This window comes from Rousettus aegyptiacus, unplaced genomic scaffold, assembly GCF_014176215.1.
Source record: "Rousettus aegyptiacus isolate mRouAeg1 unplaced genomic scaffold, mRouAeg1.p scaffold_m13_p_17, whole genome shotgun sequence".
NCBI lineage: Eukaryota > Metazoa > Chordata > Mammalia > Chiroptera > Pteropodidae > Rousettus > Rousettus aegyptiacus.
Genome location: NW_023416292.1, coordinates 24,327,670 through 24,349,361, shown reverse-complemented (window position 1 = coordinate 24,349,361; position 21,692 = coordinate 24,327,670). Strand labels below are relative to the sequence as shown.

Here is a 21,692-nt window from a genome sequence, read left to right as displayed (position 1 = left end):
CTCAGCTCTGGCCCCGCCCCGCCCACTAGAAGTTGGCGACGCCCCGCGTCCGCCCGCGCGCGCTCCGCCGTTGCCCCCCTTCCGCCCGCACGCCCGGCTCGCGCGGTCGTCGTGGAGAAGGACGCGGAGGCGACGCCACTACGGACCGCCTGGCGGCTGGACGCGGAATACAGACCCCTGGTTCGGCCACCACGTGCAGAATCACCACCCGTCCCGCCTCCTCGCCCCCCGTGAGGTCCCCGGAGTCGCTGCACCCACATGTCGGGTGAGACGAGCGCGCCGGGGGCCTCGCCCAGGGCCCCGCGTCCCGGGACCCAGAAGTCGTCCAGCACGGTGGCCAAGAAGGGGGATCGCGGGGCCAAGGAGAAGCCGGCGACTGTCCTGCCGCCGGTGGGCGAAGAGGAGCCCAAAAACCCCGGTAGGCCGGCGGCGGGCCCCAAAGCTGCCGCTGCGCGCGCTGCCACCAGCCGCTCGCGGGGAGGGGGGGGCGGGGCCGGACGGGCCTGCACGCGCCGAGGGGGGCGGACGAGCCGGCAGAGCCGGCGCTGAGCGGGCCGCGCGGGATCCGGCTCGCGGCTGTGGGTCGTTGAGTGTGGCTGGTCGCGCACGTGCTACGAGTGTTGCAGGTGGCGACCAGGCCAGGTGCGTGGCTGCCGGGCTCTCCGCGGTGCGGCAATGCCAGTCCCGCCCGCCTCCCGCGGCGAGGGAAGCGGAGCCGCTGGCGTTTTGTAAGCTGCGGGGTCGCTTGTTCCTCCCACAGCATTCGCTGCGCACCCCCGGTGCAGGCGCTCTGGGCTCCCCCTGGGCCGTGAATCCCAACTGGACCCCCGCCCGCTTCCCCAGCCGCAGCTTGGCAGCCGTGGGAACTGAACTGATCTCAGTCTGGGTTGGTGACACACATGACGTGATAAGGAGAGGACGACCAGGGGTGATGGGAGGACACAGGGGCGCTATCAGGAGGCGCCTGTGGGCGCGGGCCGCTCACACACACCCCGCGCTCTGCCGTATGGAAAACGGGGCAGCAGAGGGAGTGGGGGTGGGGGACGGCCATGAGACCCGTGGGCGGTCTGCGGGCCGTGGCAGCGGGAGTGGGGGTGGGGAGATCGGCTCGGCTCCTTGGAGTACTCGGCTTGCGAAGCAGTAGGTGGACTTGGGAGTGGGGGACACCGCCAGAGGGAGCCCCAGCTCTCTAGACTGGGCACCGGGCGGGGCAGGGTGCCTTGTGGAGATGCAAAAGCCTGGAGTCGTCAGGGAGTTGCTGGGGGCCAATGGCAGCTGGGCAGCCGGACACAGGTCAGGGCTGAGGACGGGACTTGGGAGGAGCCAAGGTCTGGGTGTGTGTGAGCCCCCCAAAGAAGGCGATTTCCCTGGGAGGCAGGGGCTGTCACCAGGGGGAAGAGGGCTCAGGGGTCTCCGAGGAGGAGCTGGCAGTGAAGGCCCTGCATTGAGCCACCCTCAGGTCACCGCGGCTTCAGCAAGTGCCACTGTGAGCCCACGCGGGGTGCAGTGTGATAGAGGACGTGGGAAGCGTTATCTATTCAGAAGAAATGCCTTTTGGTGGCTTCTGTCTCTCAGGAAGCTGAGTCGGGGTCACTGGTGGGCATGGGGAGTGGGTGCAGGGGCGGAGCATGGCCCCCGAAGCACAGACAGAACGCGATCAATGTCACCTTAAGTCTGGTGGGCGGTGCCGTTCGGGCACAGTGTGTGTGCGTGTGCGTGTGTGTGTGTTGGGGGTGGGGTGGGGGGAGCATCGCCCGCCGGCTGCAGCACCCAGGGGGGCGCTCTCACCGGCCCTCCCCGTGTTCCGGAACTCTCCCGTGGGGAATGCGGGAGTGATGCGAGGCAGGGCGCCCTCCCAGCAGAGGCGACGGCCCGGAGAGCGGGTGCTGTGCCGCCGGCAGCTGGACAACGGGCCCCGGTGCCCGTGGCCCCTCTCACCGCCCCACCCATCAGCCGACATTCCTGTGCGTTCGTGTCCCGCTTCCCCTCCCCCGCCCCACGAGGGCCACCACCAGGACCCCAGCACTGCGACGTCAATCACTTTTCCACGGGAACCCTCGAACCTCTCTGCCCCGTGCCCCCACACTTGCTGAGCACATGCCCCCCAGTCCCTCCACAACCGGGAAGGCTCCTGCTGTTAGCTGGGACAGTTCTCTCTGGGTACAGCCCAGGGCGGGGGTGCCGTTGCCGTGGGGGCCCCAGGCCACCGCACTTGGAAGAGCGGGCTGGCGCCTGCAGGCTCTCCCGCTGGCCAGGAACACCCTTCACACCTCCGGGCCCCACTTCCTCCTGGATCCCTGTGGGAGCGGGAAAGAGCTGGGTCTCCGGGGACTCAGCCCAGAGGTGTGCGGAGCCCGACGGGGGAGGGGCGGGCGTCCGTCTGTGCCGAGGGGGGGCGGGGGGGGGCAGGGGGGAGTGGGGGTGAGTTAGCGTGCGGGGCAGGGCGGGCGGGAGCCTGTGGAAGCGCCCGCGGGGTGCTCACAGCGCGCCCTGCCGGCGCTGCGGGGCTCCCGGGGCCGTCACCCGGCCTGGGCTTCTTTCTCCGCGCGCCCCTGGGCAGCCCCAGCAAGGACGGGCTTTGGAAGGAGGCTGCACTGGGGACGCCCTGTGGGAGGCGCCCGCCCATCGCCGGCCTTCTAGTCCCTTATCCCAGGTTTTGATTTCCCACTGTTTCCGGTGTTTTCAGCGTGGCCTTTACCACGCATCTTGCATTTTAAAATGTCTGTAAGGGCGTCCGCCTCGGAGGGAGGCCTGCCCACCCCGAGGTCCGAGGCCAGGCCCCGGGCGGCGGCGGCCTCGCGTCCAACCGCCCCTCCCGCCCGCAGAGGAGTACCAGTGCACCGGGGTCCTGGAGGCCGACTTCGCCGAGCTCTGCGCACGGTCGGGGTATGTCGACTTCCCCAAAGTCGTCAACCGGCCCCGCCCGCACCCCACCTTCGTCCCCTCCGCCTCTTTGTCGGAAAAGCCCATCCTAGGTGAGTGGCAGTGGAGCTCCGGGATGCCCGCCAGGGCCACCTCGTCCATCCCCAGTCTCCCATGGCACGGGGCCGAATGGCGGAGCGCAGGGCAGGGTGGGTGTAAGTGAGAGGTGGCTCCAGGGGACGGGCGGGGAGGTGGGGAATCTCCATCTTCCCTGCCTAGCAGCGCCCCAGCCAGCGTCTCCCACACTCACCGAGGCCCCTCCCCACCCCCGCCCCCGAGGGAGCCGGCCCCTCCCTCCTCATCTCGTCTCCTCGCACCCCTGCATGCTAGACGACCAGCGGCTGTCGGGGTCTTGCAGCCTCAACAGCATGGAGAGCAAATACGTGTTCTTCCGGCCCACCATCCAGGTGGAGCTGGAGCCCGAGGACAAGTCGGTGAAGGAGATCTACATCCGTGGTGGGCCTCGCCTTCCCCACGCGTCCTCCTCGGCCCCGCCCCGCCCATGCCCTGGTCCGCCCCGCCCCCACCGGCCCACGCCCCGCCCCCACTGGCCCACGCCCCGCCCCCGCGCGTCCTCCCTGGCCGGCGCCATTCCCCGACCCCGGCCCCCCACGCCCCTCCCCGAGGCCTGAGGACTTTCTCCTCCTTCCTCAGGCTGGAAGGTTGAGGAGCGGACCCTGGGCATTTTCTCTAAATGCCTGCCTCCCCTCAGCCAGCTGCAGGCCATCAAGTGAGGCGCCATGGCGGGGGGAGGTGGGTGGCGGCGGCAGGAGGCCACTGTGGGGACTGTGAGGGAGAAAGGGCTGGAGCAACCGGGAGGACCCTGGACAGGCGGGGGGGGGGGGGGTGAGGACATCGCGGGCAGGTGGTTGACGCTCCAGCTGTGTTCCCGCACTTTCCACCACCTACAGCTTCTGGAAGGTAGGGCTGACTGACAAGACCCTGGAGATCTTCATTGCCCTCCTACCGCTCTGCTCATCCACACTCAGGTGAGCAGAGGGGAACAGGCAGGTGGGGAGGCCCCAGTGCCTGGTAGCTGGGCTGGGTGGGTGGTCAGGGGAGGAGTTTAGGGGAGTAGGGGTGGGGGGGCAAGCAGCCCTGTGGTTTTGAAGCTTTCATCTGACAAGATGCAGAGTCCCTCTGCCTACAGTGGTGCCTAAGGGTGGGGCCTCCCCACCTCCTCTCCCTCAGCCCCACACCATTCACCCTCCCCGGGGTTCTTCCTTGTCCCTCTGTTGCTCCCTGCCTGGGGCCTGACACTGTGCTCAGGGCCGGTTCTTCTCCAGGGCCTGGCAGTCCCGGGAGGGCGGGACCGCAGGGCCCGTGGGCGGAATAGTGCCACCCCCTGCGTCTGGGGCAGAGCGACATGGAGGGCCACCTGGGGGAGGAGGCGTGGAGCTAAGCCTTGGAGGAGTTGGAGGAGGGGACTAGGCAGGGAATGGGGAAGAAGGGAGCAGGTGCAAGGTGTGAAAGGTGTGAAGTAGTGTAACTACAGGTGTGGTTTGCTGTGAAAAGGGCAGGGCTGACTTGCCACCCCTTCTCGAGGCTCCCCCAGCACCCCTGACTTCCGTGCGACACACTGGCTTGCCCGCCTTCCTCCTGTGGGTGGGATGGACACTTCCTGGGAGCAGGGCCTCTGTCCTCAGCTGTCTTGGTATGCAACAGCACGAAACTTGTATTTTAGCCTTATGGAAATTAGACAGAATTTAGCCAGCAGGAAAACAGCTATAGAATGTTAATATGTAAAAATAAGTCAGATCGACATAATAAAAACAACTAAAAATGAGTGAGGCTGGTGAGGCTGCAGTCAGCTCGGCCGGGGCCGCCACGGGCTGCCCTGCGTCCACACGTGGGTCCCCCCATAAGGGTGCTGACCACATGGCAGCGGGCAGTCCAGAGTGAGACGCAAGACGGAAGCCACGGGCTTTCTGTGAGCTGAACTCGGAAGTGACACCCCATCTCATTGTCACATTCCGTTCATCAGGAGAGAGTCACTAGGTGCAGCCGTGCTCAGGTGAGGGGCTTACACGTGGGCAGAGGGCCCGGGAAGGGGAGCCCACTGGGGTCATCCCGGAGGCCCCCTCACCACAGGTCGCTCACTCCGGAGAGCGAGTGCTGCCTGCGCAGGGCCACACTTCTGGACTTTTAGCCTGGAGAACTGTCTCAATTTCCCACACGAGGGCCATCTCTGGTCTGTTTCCCGGCTGTCCCCAGAGCCGCACACCTGCCCTGTCCCCTTCCGTCACTGTGGTGCCTCCTGGTTCACAGGAAGGTGTCTCTGGAGGGCAACCCGCTGCCGGAGCAGTCCTATCACAAGCTCATGGCACTGGACAGCCCGTGAGGCCCCTGTCCCCGCCCCCGCTCTGGGCCCGCCCCCCTCCCGGCACTGCTAGTCCCCGCCCTTCCTTGCTCCTCAAGCTCCTCCCCAGGGACCCTCGTCTCCTGCCCCTCCGCCTCAGACCCCACGGCCCTCCCCATGTTGCCTTGTCCCCCGAGGTCCCGAGCACGCCCAGGACCCCGGGGCCCTCTGTCCCCTCCCGCCGCCCAGGATCGCGCACCTGTCCCTGCGGAACAACAACATCAACGACTACGGGGCGGAGCTCCTGGGCCGCGCTCTGTCCACGCTGCAAAGCTGCAACCGGACGCTGGTCTCGCTCAACCTGGGCTTCAACCTCATCGGGGACGAGGGCGCGTGCCACATCGCCCAGGGCCTGCGGCTGAACCGCTCCCTGCTCTGGCTGTCCCTGGCCCACAACCGCATCCAGGACAAGGGCGCCCTGAGGCTGGCGGAGGTGGGAGCGCGGGGCGGGGCGGGCCCGAAGGGGCGGGGCCGCGGGGCGGGAGGGGCGGGGCCGCGGGGCGGGGCCTGACGCCGCCGCTGCCCGCCCAGGTCCTGCGGCCCTTCGAGCTGACGCACCGCGAGGTGGTGGAGCGCCGGCGCCTCCTGCTGGAGAAGGGCACGCAGGAGCGCTCGCGGTCGGTGAGCGCCCCGCCGCTGCGCAGGCCCCGCACGCATCCGGGCTCCCGCCGCGGAAGCCCTCCGTGGGCAGCGGCGGTCTCCAAGAGAAAGGACCAGGGTTAGGCCGCCTCGCCACGGCCAGCTCATGACTTTGGCATGTTAACCTCTCTGGCCTCAGTGTCCTCACCTGTAACGTGGGGATAATTGTACCCACTTCGCAGGACGGAGAGGATTAACCGAGGCCGTGCCTGGCATGCGCTCGCTAGGAGACCCCCGCCCCCGGCGCGCGCCCCAGCTCAGCCTCAGGTCCCTCTGCCATTTCCTTCCCACAGCAGCCCCCAAAAAATTCCCAAAGAAATTACGTTAGCATCTGAGGGGGGCGGGGCTGCCAGGCTGCGTGCGCCCAGGCGTGAGGCTTTCCAGCGCTGCTCACTGAGGAGGGGGTGTGCCCCCCCCCCCGCATTTGTGAGCGCAGCCTTCCTCCTCCCGCCACGGGGACTCCAAAACAGACCGCGAGAAGAACACGCTTTCGGGGGTCAGTTCCGTTGCGCTGGTGGAGAAGGCAGAGAAGATGCAGACCCCGAAGACCCCGAAGGGCCTGGGCAAGAAGAAGGACAAGGCAGGGCGCGGCGGGCAGCGCGCGGCGCGCGGGGCGGGGCCGGCACAGGCGGGTTGGAGGCGCGCGGCCCGCTGCTCCCCGGCCTGCTCCCTGGCAAAGGGGGAGCACAGCCACACCCCCGCACGTCCTCCCCAGGAAGTGAAGAAGGAGGAGAAGTCAGGGTCCGGGCAGTCACCCACACAAGGAACCCCAAAGAAGGACGACTCCACAAAGGCAGGCAAGGGCAGTAAGTGCCACCGTCCGGGTGTGGTGGGGGAACCAGCAGGGCAGGGCGTGGGAGGGGTGCGCCCTGCCCTCTGCCGCACCCCTGCTGGCCCGGGTCCTGGAGCCGGGCGGGCGGCAGAGGCGGCCCGTGCACCCTGGCTCCTCTCCGCCCCGCAGAGGTGACGATCCCCGAGCAGAAGCCGGCCAAGGGGAAGGGGCCCAAGATCGGGAGCAAGGAGAAGCGCAGCATCCTGCCAGAGTCAGAGGTAGCACAGGCGACCCCGTCCCCATTGTCCCCAGCCCGGGGCTCACTGCCACCCTCCCGTCTGGCCCCACGGACCTGGGCCTGCCGGGGTCTTGGCCCCTGTTCCTCAGACCGCAAGGCCCGGTCTCTGACCAGTGTCATCTCAGTCTGCTTCCCAAAGGCCACGGGCTCGCCCCCGCCCCCGCTCAGGGAGCAGCCGCCTGGCGACCCCGGGAGGCCAGGCAGCGGTGCCGTCCCAGTGTGGCCCCACTGTGCGCGCGGCCCCACTGTGTGCGCCCCTCCTGGGCTACAGCCGCCTTTGTCCACTGGGACCTGTGTGCTCATGGCTCTGCCTCTGCCAGCCCCGCCCCCCCACCGGCTGTGGGCGGTCAGCCGCCTGCGGGACTGTCTCCATCAGGGCAGCCCCCGCCCCGGGCAGGGAACGGCCACTCCTCCGCTAGGGGTCCCTCTGCCTCCCAGGTGAGCCCTTACAGGAGGAAGCTCCAGGGAGGTTTCGTGTGTCCTGCCGCTTCTCACGGGATGGCGGCACTTCCTTCTTGTCCTGCCTTTGTTCCCCGCTCCAGTTGCGTTGCCCGGGGTGCCCCAGGCGTGCGGCACCGCCTGGCACAGCCTCTGACGTCCTGCTTTCTCTGCGGGGACCTCTCCCCTCAGGCCCCCGACTCCGGAGACGGGCGAGGTGTCCCCCTGTGCCCCACAGCACCCTGCGCTCAGCTCTGCCACTTGTCACCCACCGCGTGGGCCCCTCGCTTCCTGGCCCCTCCCCCAGTCGTTCCCTGAGGGTTTGGGCAGGTCTCATTGTGTGTCCCCAGCACCCGCCCTCACAGGTGTTAAACGAGGGGCGGGGCTGGCCTGGTGACCAGCCAGTCCCTGCTGCAGCCTCTCTCCTCTAGCAGCTGGTGGCCGAGGCCACGGAGATGGTCAACCCCCTGCTGGAGCCGGTCGAGCACCGGGACGGGAGGGTGTTCATGCCGGGGAACAAGGCCCTGCTGCACCTCAACCTCCTCCGTGCGTGCGCCCCTGGCGTCTGCCGCCCCGAGTCCCCAGCCTGGCCCCAGAGCCCCCTGCGCTCCCAGGGCGGATGCTTCTGCGGGGGCTGCAGGGAGGAGCGGGGTGCAGGAAGACAGGGCAGAGGGGAGCTGGGCGCTGGGGATCACGGGGTCACAGGAGGTGGTGGGTGGGCTGACGGCCCCTCCCTCCAGGAAACCGCATCACCGAGGTGGGGCTGGAAGGCTTCCTGGCCACGGTGCAGTACCAGGCGCAGTTCACCAAGTTCAAGAGCGCGGGCAAGGGCCCCGTGGGGCTGCTGTGGCTGTCCCTGGCGGTGAGTGTCCTAGCACAGCGCAACCTGCACTTGTCCCGTGCGAGGCCACCAGTCTCCCGGGGGACCGCCCCGCCCCCCGCCGTCCCCGCCCTGTGAGCCGTGGCCAGCCTCCCTTTCCCTCCTCCAGAAAAACTGCTTCTCCACGCAGTGCCCTGCGCACAGCACCATCCAGGAGCTGCTGCTGCCCCGGGACCCCACCGCCAAGGCCAAGCCTCGGGAGGACGAGGCCTCGGCGTCCTCCGGCTAGACTCCCTCTCCCCCCAGCCCCTCCCCCGCGCATGTGCACCCACCTCCCTGGGGGGCGCTCCCCTAAGGTCATCTGGAGAATTCCAGCATTCCTCGGTCGGACGGTCGGACGCTGATAGGGCTCTGGTGGGCCTGCCACCCCGCCTCCTGCGGGCCCAGGGCTCCCTTGCTCAGGCCACTCGTGTTCCCTTGGGGACACATGCCTGATGCCCTCCACCTGAAGCCAGGGACACCCAGCCAGCACGGGGCCACCTGGAGAGCTGGGGAGCCGTCACTGCTGCCTCCCCAGGGGCCGCTTCTGGGGCCGGTGTCCACTCTACCGCCTGTCCCCACCTCTGGGCAGGCCCCGCCTGGCCCCGCGACAGAGACCTGCTCTCCCCGTGCAGGGCGCCCTCAGCCGGTCACCTCGGCTGCTCCAGTTACGCCTGCCAGAGCGAGTCCTTCTCATCCACCAGTGGTGACTTGGGCCTGTGTCCTCGTGGGGTCAGCACGTGGCACGCGCTAGGCTCAAGGGAGAGCACATTAGGGCCAAAGGGGGACCTGTCCCCTAGTCCCACAATGAAGGCAAAGAGACAGCGGAGGGCCAGGTGGCTGTGGCTGCCGCCGCTGGGGGGCTGATGGCCAGGCCTTTGGGATGACCCACCCCTCGCCAAGGGTAGCTCGTGGGTGCGCGCACGTCTAGGTGGCCTCCGTGCTGCCCAGGGAGCCCGGTCGGGGCGCAGGGGCCCGTCCGTCCCCCATCCACACTGACCGTACCGCAGCAGGTCCAAGGACCACACAAACCACCACAGATGAAGAATATTTAACTTTTCTTAAAAAAAGAAAAACATGAAAGGGAGAAAACGAGTGTACATTATTTTAAGAGCGAAACGATTATTTCCATATCTGTACTTTATATATTATATATATTTATATATGTATGTATATATACACCTAGCACAGTGTGTCTGTTCTATTGGTCGCTGGGGGGCAGTGGCCCCTGGGGACGGTCCTGGGTGAACTTCGGGGACTTCGGCCTCCAAACCCGGACCCCTGCCTCCCGGGGCCCAGTTTTGGCTCCGTACCTGATGGGCGGGAAGGGTGGACGTGGTGGTGGGGGGCACCCTGAAGATGAGGAGACTGTGGCCGAGCCACAGAGACTGGCCCCTGGGGGGCCGGGCGAGCCAGGGGCACAAGTAAACCTCCCTGTCCTCAGTGGTCGCGCCTGCAGCTGCCTCCAGCACCCGGGCCAGAAACGAGGTGAAAGTCATTTACAATGGCGAAGGCGCCCTAGTACATGTTTACAGGAACCACGGACCGGAGGGGCGGCTGAGCCCGGGGTCCCGAGCAGGAGGGGCAGAAAGTGCACTCACGCGGATGCCTCCCCTTCCCTGGCAAGTCTGCGGGCGCCCCGCACCCCCGCCGCTCAGACGCAGCAGGGGGCCCGAGGCCTCGGGGGTGGGCTGGAGGGCGGGCGGACAGGGACGCCAGGCTCCTGGGCGTCACCGCGGGCCGCCCAGCCAGTGCCCGGCCTCAGGCAGACCGCTGATGAGGACGTGGTGGCTGGGACAGTCACGGTCTCGGAGACGTGGCCCTGTCTGCAGAGGTGTCCTCCAGGGCAGGGCTGGTGCCTGGGGGAGGCAGCCCCGCCTGTGAGGAGCCCGCCCCGCGGGGCCTGCCCCTCCCCCCCACCTGCCCCGGGAAGTTCTCGAGCTGCCAAGCTGAGGGACCTGGTGCCCCGCAGGACCCCCCTTCTTCCCCGAGGCGTGTGCCCCAGCCTGGCACAAGGAGGCCAGCTGCACTCACCCTCTGCGGGGCAGGGGCCCGCTCCACGGCTGTCCCTGCAGTCAGAGGGCAGGGGTCCCTTTGCTGGAGGTGACAGGGAGCTGTCTGTCCACCCAGCTGCCTCGGAGTGGAAGCTGCCCACAGGTGTGGCACCGCCGGACGACTCTTCCCCGAGGGACCTGAGCAGCTCTCTGTGGGCCCGCTCCATGTCCTGCAAGCGCAGGGAGCGTCCCTGAGGCCTGGGGGGTCGTGCCCGGGGGGCGGGGGCTGGGGCGGGGAGCCCCGGCCGAGTGCTCACCTTCAGCCTGCTGAGCTTGAGGGTAAGCCGCTCGATGGTGTGGAAGATGGTGCCCAGGTCGCTGAGAGCCAGGCCGGGGTGCCTCTGGTCGCCGTCGCCCCCCCGCAGCCGGGCCTGGGGCTCAGGCGGCCAGGTGGGAAGACTGTCTGGTGGGGAGGGGTCCGACGGTGCCCCCTGGGGGTCGGCACTCGAGTCCGGGACTCCGGCTGGCATGCTGACGTAGAAGCAGTTCCCTGTGTAGGGGCGACCGGGGAGGTCAGGGGGCCTCGTGGAGGGAGCCCAGGCGCCCCCTGCTTGGCCGGCCCACCCAGCCGTCGGCTCCGATGCCCTCCTCCGGAGCCTCTGCTCCGCGGGGCCCAGATGAGAATGCTGAGAGGACCAGGGCTGTGGTCCCCCCAGGGGATGGGGGAGGGGACCCCATTCCTTGAAGGAGGGTGAGGTTTTCGGGAAGCTGCGCAGCGGCCTTCACCGCGCGCCCCCTCGAGCTGCGTCAGCATGGGCCACGCCGCCTGCCCCGTCTCAGGCCCCAGAGAAACCCCAGCTCACAGGGGCTCAGACACAGGCTGGGGGACGACGGGGAGGGGCCCCGACCGCACAGTGAGCACAGGCGGACGCAGCGTTGCCAAGTGGGCCTGTGGCCGGCGGCGCGCTCTGGTGGCTGCGTGGGGAAGCCGTGGCCCGGACGCCGGGCCCACGCACGGGCTGCTCCCCCTGCCGCGGCCCCCCACGCACACGGCACGAGGCCTGGCCCTGCCGTGGGCCCCCGTGCCACCACAGGCAGGGTGCTGCCCGCCGAGGCCTCTCGGCCCTGCCCGGCTCCCAGGGGTGGTCGTTACCCGCGGCCTCTGCTCCGCCTTCCACTCCAGGTGGCTCAGGCTCAGACTGGCCGCTCTCCGGCAGTTTGGGGACAGCCTCGCTGCCTGCCACCGCAGCTGCACCGACGCCACCACCACCAGGGAGAGCAGAGAAGGGACAGGAGGGAAGGGGGAGCAGAGAGGAGGCGTGAGAGGAGGAGAGAGGAGAGCAGTGAACACGCCTCGCCCGCGGGGGCGCCCCAGGGAGCCGCCAGTTCCCCGAAGGACAGAGAAGGAAGGCCAGTTCCCAGAAACCCCGGAGAGGGCAGACCCCGGCAGGCGGGACGAGGCTGCTGGGCGGGAGGCAGAGCTGGGCCCCAGGGAGCCTCTGCCACCCGGACACTGACACGGACCCGGCCGGCGGCCACCACCGCCCTCTCCTGCCGCTGCCCCTGCCCTGTCCCAGCCAGCCGCGGCCTCTCTGTGTTCGAGCCGGCCACACCCCCACAGCTGGGGTGCCCCCTCTGCGCCCTGTTCACAGGCACGCACGGCGCACCCCCTCCAGGCCGCTGGCCCGCCTCTGCTCAGCACCCTCGGCAGGGGCTGGCCGGGAGGACTGGGCCCTGCCTTGTCCCGAGGCTCTGAGAAGAGCCTCGCCTCTTCCTGGGGACAGGAGGGTGGGGGGGGGGGCGGGGCACCAGCACCCTGACTGAAGCGGGTCTGGGCCTGGCAGGAGGGGCCGTGCTCGGATCGCAGAATCACGTTCAGTGGCGACTCCGGGTTTGCGCTGAAGTCACGCAGGCACGTGCGCCTCGGCTGTCCAGCCCCGAAGCCCTGGCGGACTGTCCACAGGCCCCCCTGCCCGGGACACGGGGCCCGCGGCGTGGCTCCGGGGCTGGGGGAGGGAAGCGGCTCCCGCCCTAGCCAGCGGGGTGGCTGAGGCCGGGCGGCCCCCGTTTGTTTTACCTTTTCTCACGACCTGGTAGCTGCTGGCTGCCTCCGAGCCGGAAGCCTCCTCTTCGGGGGCGCTGTCCAGCTCCGGGGGCTCCCAGATGCCCGAGTGCCTGGTCCTCGGGGGCAGGTGTTCCAGGGAGCAGGTGGCCGCCGCACCCTCTGGCCCCGGGAGCTGGGTGCTGTCCCCTTCACCCCCTGTGGGAGCGCGCCCAGGGGAGCCTGGGTCCCAGGGGTGAGAGGCGACGCTGGCAGAGGCTGTGGGCGTCAGGTCGTCCTCGGGCGCCCCGGCGGCCAGGGGTTCCGTGGTGTGGCCGGGCAGCAGCCTCCACAGCATCAGCTGGCGCAGGCTCTCCACTGCGGGGGGCAGCGGAGGGACGGGGCGCTGGCTGGGCCGGCACAGGACATGCCCCCCCAGCTCGCTGAGCCTGCTCCCATCGCGGGGCGGAGGTGGAGGGCTGCCACCCACCAGCTGGGGGCGGGGCGAGGTGCCGGCTCTGCCTCCACCACCTCCCCTCCAGCGCAGGTGGACGGTGGACGTCAGGTGGGGCCTGGCTGGGGCTGGGGCGGGGCCCGCGAGGCACTCACCGTCCTCCAGGGCGGAGTCGGCGAGTCCTTCCAGCAGCAGGGGGCCCGGGAGGGGCAGGACGATGGGGTCCCGTGTCCTGCCAGCCCTGTTCTCCCCGTCCAGGGGCACGGGAGGCAGGGGCAGGGCACCCAGCTCCTCGTCCGTGCTGCCCGCGTGCTCGGGGACCCCTGGCAGGCCTGGGTGCTGCCCTGAGACCCCCTGCTGGGGCCCGGTGCCTGCTGGGGACGGGACGGCGTCAGGTGGGGAGGGCGGAGGCCGCGAGGGAGCTGGCGGCTCTGGCTGCGGGGCTGGGCGTGGGCCGGTTCGTCCCACGACGTCTACTGAGCACTCTGCGGCCAGGCGCTGCCCCGGCTCCTGGCGCGGCCCAGGAAGCCACGCCAGGCCACGGCCCTGCCCGCGGGGCTCGCGCTCTAGGGCACAGCGCAGGGCAGCAGCAGAGGCCCGGCCCTTGACTGACCAGGTGAGACGCGCCACAGTGCGCGGCGGGCGAGCCGGCCTGTCTGCGAAGGGGACGCCCCCCCAGGCCTGAGGCACGCGAGGACGTCGGGGGGAACAGAAAAGCGCCCAACCAGGGAGCCCCGCAGGGAGAGTCCACTCTAGGCCCGAGACCGAAGCCGTTTCAGACGCGCTCTCGGGGAGACAGCCGTCTGCCAGGCCGCCCGCGGCACCGTGTAAGCCCCCTGGAACCTGGGCCCTGTCTGCACCCCGTTCTCCATCAGGACCCCGTGCTGGAGAAAGCAGGGGGTCCGGACTCCCTCGGCCCCTCTGCTGCTGAACACGCGTCAGCGGGAGGGCCAGCGGGGCGCCCGGGCCTGCCGCCTTCCCGTCTCGGACGCACGCGTCCTGGTCCTGTGTCTTCTCAGCCCTCACCCCTCTGGCCCCGACGGCCCTCTCCTGCCACCCCACCCCACCCCACCGACCACGCCCCCACCTGTGCCCAAAGGGACTGGGTTCCCCACGAGGTCCGCTCAGGGACTCACCTCCAGGCAGTCCCTCTGGCTCCTCGTCCTCCAGCCCTGCCCTGGGGGTAGAAACAAGCGGTGGCAGGTCACCTGTTGGGCACGCTGGTGCTCTGCCAGCCAGGCCATGAAGCCCTGCCCCGGCCCCGAGTCTGAGCAGGCGCTGAAGGCGTAGGGCCCAGGGAGCAGGTGGGTGCTGCCCCCCGATCCCACCCCCAAGGCCGCTTCCGGTGCAGTCTCCATCACAGGGGAGCGGGGGGCTGCTGGGGACGGGAGACAGGGAGAGAAGGCAGGGGCCTGGGAACACCTGTCTGCTGAGACTGTCCACCCCGAGCTAAGGGCTCAGGAGCAGCAAGGACAGGGCTGGGCGTGGGGCTGGCACCTGCTGGGCCTGGGGCTCTGGCGGGCTGGCTCCTGGGGGCCGGGGGCCGGGGTGGGTGGCGGGGCAGCTCCGGCAGGCCTCGTGGTGGTCCGCACGGCCTCTTCTAGGAGCTCCATCCACCTGCGGCTCCGCGGGAAGAGGGCCGGCGTGAGGGCGGCGTGGGCACACCCCCCCCGCCCCTGGTGGCAGGCCCGCAGCCCCCTCACGGCCCCGACTGGTGGCTCCTGTGTGGCCTCGTCCCCGCAGCGGCCACGCTGCGGGCGGGGCACTCTGCGGCTATGTGACCCTCGTTGCCCAGGTGACAGCTGATGACCTTGAAGCCGGGAAACCGCCTAACAGCCCGCCTCCCGCCCCTGTGCCAGGCCCCCTCCGCTGGCCGTTCTCGGGGGACACGGGGTGGGTGGACCACAGGGGTGGGGACAAGGGTCCTGAGCGCAAACATCTGAGAAGGACGTGCGAAAGGGAAGGAGAGCGCAGCGGGAGGGGCCCGAGCAGGTGCGGAGTGTGGCCGCTGTGCCCCACGCCGGCCCCCGCTGCTGCTCAGTCTGCCCCACCTCCCACTGCCCCCCAGAGCCCCATCCTCGCTGCGGCCCATCCTTGGCCACCCTGGTCCCAAGGGGGCAGCAGGTACACGTGACCCTTGAATCAACGCTCACGTGTTCTTGTCTGAGGAGGTCAATGCCACCAGCTCGTAGATCTGGGGTGGGCCCAGCTCGGACGTGCAGATGATGAAGAAGGCCCGCTTGTCTGCGTGAGGAAGGAAGAGGCGGGGTGTGGTCTGGGGGTGGGACAGGACGACTCCCGCCTGGGCCGGGGACCCCGTGCAGCCCTGACCCTCGGCACGACGCACGCAGCACGAGACGGACCCGGGTCGTCAGAGCCCCTCAGGACCTCCTCGTGAAAGGGACAGAGACCATTTGGGAAGCCCTGACGGTCTCTTCCACGGTCACGCATCACCCCCCGCTCCCCTAACAGCGAGGGCCAACGTGTATGGTGCCTCAGGTTTGGGGTTCTCGCACCCATGTCCCTTTGATCCCCAGGAGCAGGGCGGGGGTCGCCCCACGTTCCAGATGAGGAAACGAGACGAGGGCATGTGGCTGCTGGGTCCTGCCGCAGGGGGCCTGCCCTGCTCCCCTCCGCCCCCAAAGCCCGTTCTCCCTGACCCTGGCCCACCCTGGGGGCTCACGCCCCGTCCCGGCTACACCAGGCCGTCTGTCTTCGCCTGGTCCCCACCGGCCCCTCGTCCTGCCCAACTTGTGCCACGTCTTCTGCTTAGATAGGCCGGGACGGGGGAGGGACGCAGGTGGCCTGGGAAGTCCTGTGGGACCCCTGGCCGGCCCCACACAGCTCCAGGCCTGCTGGACATGACAGCCAGCGACCACGGCCCGGGCCGAGGCGGGTGGGCGCGTCCCCTCCCCGCACCTGTGGCCACGGAGCGGACCAGCACGGCGTTGAGCTTGAGCACGGGGCTGAAGGTCTGCTTGCCGTCCGAGGCGCCCGCGGCCGTCTTGCTGTGACACTTGAGCAGCAGCTTCTCGTCCTGCTTCTGCAGCAGCACCAGCAGGTCCTCCAGCAGCAGCACGTGCAGGTCTGCGGGCGGCACCGGTGAGGGGCCTGCGCCCACCGAGCCCGCGGGGCGAGGGGCCCCGGGACGCCGGCCCTCCTGGTCCCCCCGGTGCCGAGGGCGTGCCCACCACGCTCCGGGCTGCCGCCCGGCTCCTCCGGGGACGGACCATCTCCTGGGACAGCCGCCCCTGCGAACCCTCAGGCCGCCCCAGCCCTGCCCCCAGCACACACCCAAGGTCTTGTCCTTGCTGATCCGCCAGGTCAGAGGCCCCTCATGGATCATTCTTCTGGCTGTGAGATCCAGACTCTGTTAAGAAGAAGCCGTCCATCATCCGTCCATCATCCGTCCATCATCCATCATCCATCCACCCGCCCACCCGTCATCCATCTGTCCATCATCCGTCCACTCGTTATCCATCCATCATCTACCCATCCCCCACCCCCCGTCGTCCATCCGGCCGCGCATACATCCGTTTGTTCAAGTGTTCGACAGCCTGCTATGCACCAGACACCGTGTAAAAGTGCCAAGGACCAGAGTGACAAACGCCGCTGCCCTTACCCTCTCGTGAGGGACACAGACAAGTAAAGAGGCCACCGTGAAGTCGCGCGTCCTGTGCTGGGGAAGTGCCGACGGCTCTGGCTTGGGTGTCTCGCCCGCCTTCCTCAGGCCGCCCCCTGCCTTCCCTGCCACCCCCGCGGCCTGCTCCCTCCCGAAACCGCTGCGCCTTCACCTGCGGCCTGCAGCCCGGCCTGCTGTCCCGGCTGAGGCTGAAGCTCATCCTTACTGGCAGGACCGTCCACCTGCATCTGTCCGGGAATGCTGGCCAGGGCACCAGGGCCCGCAACGCACCCTGCCCCACACAGCCCACGTCTCCTGCCCCGAGCACGCCGGCTCTTCGGGGCCCCGGGCGGGGTGTGTGTCGGCGGGCTGACCGCTCCCTGCCTCGCACCTTGAACTCTGCAGCCAAGGGGTTGCTGGCCCTCTCCAGGGAGGTGGTGTCCAGGCGCTTCTGGTAGCCCTCCACGCGCTGCCGGTTCTCCGTCTGCTTCACCGCCTCGTTCACGAACCTGAGGATCTCACGGCACTGGTCGCGGGCCCGGCACAGCTTCTCGTGCTCAGACGTGCCACCTGCCGACCGGCGCAGAGGGGCGGCTTGGGGCTCCTGCCTGAGGAACCTGCCCGTCTAAGCCCCGTGCCGCCGGCCACGAAACGGCAGGCACGGGCAAGGACCCGAGGGCCGCAGTGTAGGACTCCCTCCTGTGAGGGTCCTCGGGGTCCAGGCCACTGCTGAGGACACAGGTGGCTCGTGGGACCTCTTGCCCAGGTAGCAGCCAGCGCCACAGAAGTGGGCGACTGCGGTGTGTGCCCGAGGAACACCTGTCTAGACGTGCTGTGGTTCCTCGCGCCTGTGTACCCTAGCTCTGACGTCGCAAGCTGAGGACGGTGAAAGGTGCCCAGGACCCCAGGGACGGTGAGAAGCGGGGACAGACCCCCTCGTTCAGCACGGGCCCTGCCCCTCCAGAGTTCCTGTGTACAGTGCGTCCTGGGCTCTGCAGAGGCCTTGCCCAGGGCGCCGAGGCGGAAATGCCGGCATGGCGCCAGGTGTGGGACTACGATCCTGGCCAGAGGCGCCAAGGGGCCCCGCGGGTGAACCTGAACCCCAAGGTGCCGTCCCCCGCTCTGCACAGCGGCCCTGCCTCCTGCCACTGCCGACCACCCTGTGCCCCAAGCTCGCTCCCGACTACCATCTCTGAGCCTGACCACGGCGAGGCCAGGATGGAGACCCGGGAGACCAGAGGGCAGGACTTGCTGAGGCCACACGGCAGCCAGCGTGGACGGGGCCTGAAGTGAGGGCGCCGCCCCGGCCCGGGCCTACCCTCCGTGTGCTTGAGGATGCTGTCCAGCAGCAGCGGGTACTTGGTCAGCCGCTGCATCTCGGAGATGATGAGGTCTCGCAGCTGCAGCCGCCGGCACTGAGGGTGGCTCTCGGCTTCCTGGACGCCAGGGCACAGAGGGGACGCCGCTGCGGTGAGGGCCGGTGGGGCGAAGCGCCCTGCAGGCCCTCGTCCCAGAGGCCGCCTCCTCCTCGAACACGCAGGGGACGACGGGCAGTGGGGCCGGGGAGACGAGGGCCCCGGGGAGGGGTCTGCGGACAGCGGCAGAGCCACCGAGGCGCACGGGGCCGACAGGGGAGCCAGACCCGCCGCTCGCGGATCCTGCGTCTTTGCCACGAGCAGGGGTGTCTCGAGGGCGGTGCCAGTCAGTGTTTCTGCAGGGTGTGCAGGGGCTGGGCAGCTGCAGGGTTCCGGGCCCCCCTCGGGGAGGGGGCTGGGGGCCCAGGGGGGCTCGCTGGCTTTGTCGCGGGGGGCTGGGTGTGCTGGCGAGGCCGCGGCGCACCTGCATGAACAGCTGGAACCGGCTGTCCTTGCGCTGCTTGGCCTTGACCAGCTCCAGGGCGGCCGACTGGTAGGAGCAGAACTGGGCGGCCACTCGCTGCAGCTCCTCCCGGGCGGGGCCGTCGAACTGAGGCAGAGTGGACAGCAGCAGGGTGTCACGCGCCTGCCTGGCCCAGCCCGGCCCGCGCCCCCGCCCCGGTGGGGCCCGCAGCGCACCCGGGCCAGCATGAGGTCGCCGACTTCCCCGACGACGGGGCCCTCGTCCCGGAGCTTCCTCATGGCTTCGCACCAGCAGTCTGGGGGCGGGGGGCCGAGAGGCCGGGGCTCAGCTGCACGGCCGGGCCCTGGGGCTCGAGGCAGCTGGGGGAGCTGGAAGGCGGCGGGGGTGGGGGGCTCACTGTGCGCCTCCACGAGCTCGGGCAGGTTGGGGAAGAGCCGGGCCAGCTCCTCCCGCGACAGCAGGCCCTCCTTCCGCAGGCGCTGGTGGAAGACGAGGTCCAGGACGCGCAGCGTGCGCACGTGCGAGGCCTCGGTCACGAACAGCTCTGGGGGGGCACGAGGGGCGAGCACGTCGGCCGGGACCATGGCCGCCCCCGAGACCCCAACCCCTTCGCCTCTGGGGAACCAAATGCCACCTTTCCTCTCACCATGGGCCGCGGCCACAGTGGCCCTTCTGGACGGGTGCACGGACCCGGGCCTGTCCCCAGGGCCAGCCACTGAACCCCCGCGCCTCGGCACCCGGCCTGCGCCCTCACCGTTGATGACCTCCTGCCGGTCCACCTCCCTCTGGCTCAGCCCGGCCACCACGTCCTTGCCCACCGTGTGCTGCCAGTTCTGGGCGTCCGGCTCTGGCTCCAGGTCCGACAGCTGGCCCAGATCGTCCTCGAGGAGGTGGGGGAGGAGGACGTCGGAGCAGAACCCCAGGCTGGGGGACTCGACGCTCCTGGGGAAGACAGACGCTCGGCTTCGCCCGGACGGAAGACGCGCACGTGGGGTCTGTCCCCGCCTGCCCGTGCCCTCGGATGGGAGGGACGGCCGCGCACGGCTGCGGCACGGACGCCGGACAGGGGGGCCTCCGCGCCCGGCTCACCTGCGGCCCATTTTGGGGGTGAAGGGAGGGGTTGGGTTCTCCAGAGACCTGTGGGGAGAAGGTCGACGCTCAGTGGGCCCGCGCCCCCAGCTCCGCTGGGCCTGGCGGCCGGAGCCCCGCATACCTGGTGGAGAGGCTGGAGGCGGAGGACGAGGCCGACTGGTGGAGGCGGGCGGCCTCGGCGGCGGCGTCCACGTCCACGTCGCTGCGGGAGCGCGGCACGCTGTCTGCCTTCCGGGAGCGCGCCAGCTCCTCCCGGCCCTTCAGGCTCTCGGAGCGGCCCAGGCGGACCTCGGCACGCGAGCTGGGGGCGGCAAGCGGCCTCAGCCTGTGTCCTGGCCAGCGGCACCTGCTGCCATCTCAAGGCGCCTCCATAGTGCAGAGGCCCCCCCCCAGGCCCAAACACCAAAGCTTCCTAGATGGCAGCTGGTTCTCGGCGACACCCGCCTGCCTGTCTGGAAGCCCTGTCCCTGGCGGGGGCCGCCAGCACAGGCCCCTCACCCCCCGCGAGCGAGGCTGCGCCGCCCACGGCCCACAGCGGGACGCCCGGCCCGCGGCTGTCGGGTGGCCGGCCTGTCTGCCCTGCCGTGGACGCTGCCAGAGGCGGGCCCGGCCTCTGACACGGTTGCCCGCGAGGGAGCCGGGCAGCGTCGTCCTCGTCCTGACACTCGCCAGACGGCTTGTCGGGGGACTGGCTGGACGCCCGCCGCGTTTCCCCCACTCTCGCCTGATGCGCCCCCCCGAAGCCCCCGCTCCTCCTCCAGGCGCAGGCGGTTTCCTGCCGGGCGCGGCCCGCAGGCTCTGGGGGGCCGGGTGCTGGCTCCGTGCTCGCCTCCAGTGCCGTGGCCCTGAGACAGCCGCGTGGCTGGACGCCCGCCCGCGGCCAAGTCGGGTCAGCCCCGGAGCTCGGTGTCCACTCAGCGTCCGTACACCCCGGGGTCCTGAGGGTCCGTCTCTGGGGTTAGAAGCCACACGGCAGCTGACCCGCCCCGATGCCCCTACTGGTCCATCAGAACAGTTCCAGCCCAGACGACCTCAGACAGTCACCAACACCCCCACGGGGCGTGTCGCCCATGACAGACCTAGGCCAGGGAGGGAGGCTGCTGGGGTGCAGAGTTCCCAGAAGCGAGGCACACGACCCATCTCTGGCCTGAGACTCCCAGCCCTGCGCTTCCTGTGCCAGCCAAGGGCCCCCCGCCTCCAGGCCACCCCCCAGGGCCCCCGTGAGCAGCTCAGGGCAGATTCACCCAGACACTTCAGGAACGTGACTTCGCAAACGGGCTCAGACATTTTCACAAGACGCTGCCGTTTCCTGCGCCTGCCAGACCCCGGCCGCCCGCCCCATCAGAGGCCCCCGCTCGGCCCGGCACAGCTCCAACCTGCGTCTACCCCAAACCTCGGTGATCCTCGCCTGGCAAAACCACTGGACGCGTACTAAGAGCAGCAGAAAGGAGTGACCTTGCGCTCAAGCAGGAGTGTCTGGCCTACGGTCTGCCACCCGCCCCTGTGCCGACGCGTGGCTGGACCCGCAGCCCCACCCGCGCACGCGCGCACACCCGAGCCCCCCCCACACCCGAGCTTCCCCCACACACACCCGAGCTCCCCCCGGGGATGGAGTGCTGAGCAGCTGAGGGGGGGGATCCGGGGCAGCTGGAGGGGCTGCGCCCCGGCTGGGGGGCGGGGCCTGCTCCCCGCTCTGCTCACAGCCAGAGTCTCCCACCGACACCCAGATGGGACGGGTGTGGGGCCCTGGGTCTAGCGAAGGTGCTGGGGCAGCTGCAGCCAAAGCCAGCTCCACGCCCCGCCCGCGCGCCCCTCCTCCGGCTGCCCCCCCCCTCCCGCTACCTGTCGCCCTCCAGCGGGTCCTCGGGGAAGCTCCCTGTGGAGAGGCGCTGTGTGCCGGGCTCGGGGCCGTCCTGCTGGTGGCTGTTCTCGAAGTGCTGGATGATGTTCCTCACGTTGCCTGGCTTGACTGGAAGTGGGCAGACAATGACGGGCGGCTGCCTCCCGCAGGACGCTCTCCCCTCCAGCCCAGGACAGGGCCGCCAGCCAGCCCCGCGGGGCGAGGGCCGGGCGCCCGCGAGTCGCAGGCAGGCCCCTCCAGGCCCCTGCGGCGCTGCCCTGGGCACAGCGGTCCCCGGTCCCTGCCTTTCTGCGCCTGCTCCTCCCCGTGCACAAAGCGAGAGGGTTCGGAAGTGCGTCTCCTGTGCGGGGACCTTCCGGCTCCCACGTTCTTTGTCACAACAACTCTTCTCAGAAACTGTGACTAGGTCGTTCCCAAGAACCACACACAAGTTAAAAAATAGCCAGAAAGACCAAAAACACATCTACACAAAGCTCGGCCACGTCGCCAAACTACGTCGAGC

The 21,692-nt window shown here is 69.7% G+C and overlaps 2 protein-coding genes across 20 annotated transcripts in view; one reads left to right on the top strand and one right to left on the bottom strand.

Moving 5' to 3' along the window:
• Positions 1-90: 90 nt before the first annotated feature.
• Positions 91-9,466, top strand: LRRC71 (leucine rich repeat containing 71). Of its 13 annotated transcripts, none has more exons than XM_016166216.2 (14): positions 91-418; positions 2,826-2,975; positions 3,253-3,378; positions 3,577-3,652; positions 3,834-3,911; positions 5,191-5,259; positions 5,471-5,714; positions 5,813-5,902; positions 6,357-6,500; positions 6,636-6,726; positions 6,882-6,970; positions 7,846-7,974; positions 8,169-8,290; positions 8,418-9,466. In XM_016166216.2, the coding sequence occupies exons 1-14, from the start codon at positions 259-261 to the stop codon at positions 8,650-8,652; spliced, it is 1,803 nt and encodes a 600-aa protein (XP_016021702.2). In that variant the 5' UTR covers positions 91-258; the 3' UTR covers positions 8,653-9,466. The 13 variants fall into 13 exon arrangements, with proteins under 13 accessions (XP_016021702.2, XP_036090673.1, XP_016021705.2 ...); XM_036234780.1 differs by having other exon boundaries at positions 5,419-5,714; positions 7,863-7,974; XM_016166219.2 differs by having other exon boundaries at positions 7,863-7,974; positions 8,418-8,634.
• Positions 9,329-21,692, bottom strand: part of ARHGEF11 (Rho guanine nucleotide exchange factor 11) — a 47,980-nt gene continuing 35,616 nt past the window's right edge. For 5 of the 7 annotated variants that reach the window (XM_036234769.1, XM_036234773.1, XM_036234774.1 and 2 more), the window contains 20 exons: positions 21,172-21,298; positions 19,451-19,630; positions 19,327-19,374; positions 18,992-19,179; positions 18,635-18,781; positions 18,453-18,532; positions 18,238-18,363; positions 17,717-17,834; positions 16,790-16,968; positions 16,071-16,146; positions 15,696-15,863; positions 14,930-15,020; positions 14,274-14,393; positions 13,913-13,953; positions 12,932-13,150; positions 12,359-12,700; positions 11,435-11,530; positions 10,599-10,831; positions 10,322-10,511; positions 9,329-10,146 (listed from right to left, as the gene is read on the bottom strand). In XM_036234769.1, coding sequence (XP_036090662.1) covers positions 10,088-10,146; positions 10,322-10,511; positions 10,599-10,831; positions 11,435-11,530; positions 12,359-12,700; positions 12,932-13,150; positions 13,913-13,953; positions 14,274-14,393; positions 14,930-15,020; positions 15,696-15,863; positions 16,071-16,146; positions 16,790-16,968; positions 17,717-17,834; positions 18,238-18,363; positions 18,453-18,532; positions 18,635-18,781; positions 18,992-19,179; positions 19,327-19,374; positions 19,451-19,630; positions 21,172-21,298 — 2,828 coding nt within the window. In that variant the 3' untranslated portion in view covers positions 9,329-10,087. The remainder of the gene's footprint in view (positions 10,147-10,321; positions 10,512-10,598; positions 10,832-11,434; positions 11,531-12,358; positions 12,701-12,931; positions 13,151-13,912; positions 13,954-14,273; positions 14,394-14,929; positions 15,021-15,695; positions 15,864-16,070; positions 16,147-16,789; positions 16,969-17,716; positions 17,835-18,237; positions 18,364-18,452; positions 18,533-18,634; positions 18,782-18,991; positions 19,180-19,326; positions 19,375-19,450; positions 19,631-21,171; positions 21,299-21,692) is intronic. The other 2 variants (XM_036234771.1, XM_036234772.1) reach the window with 2 other exon arrangements.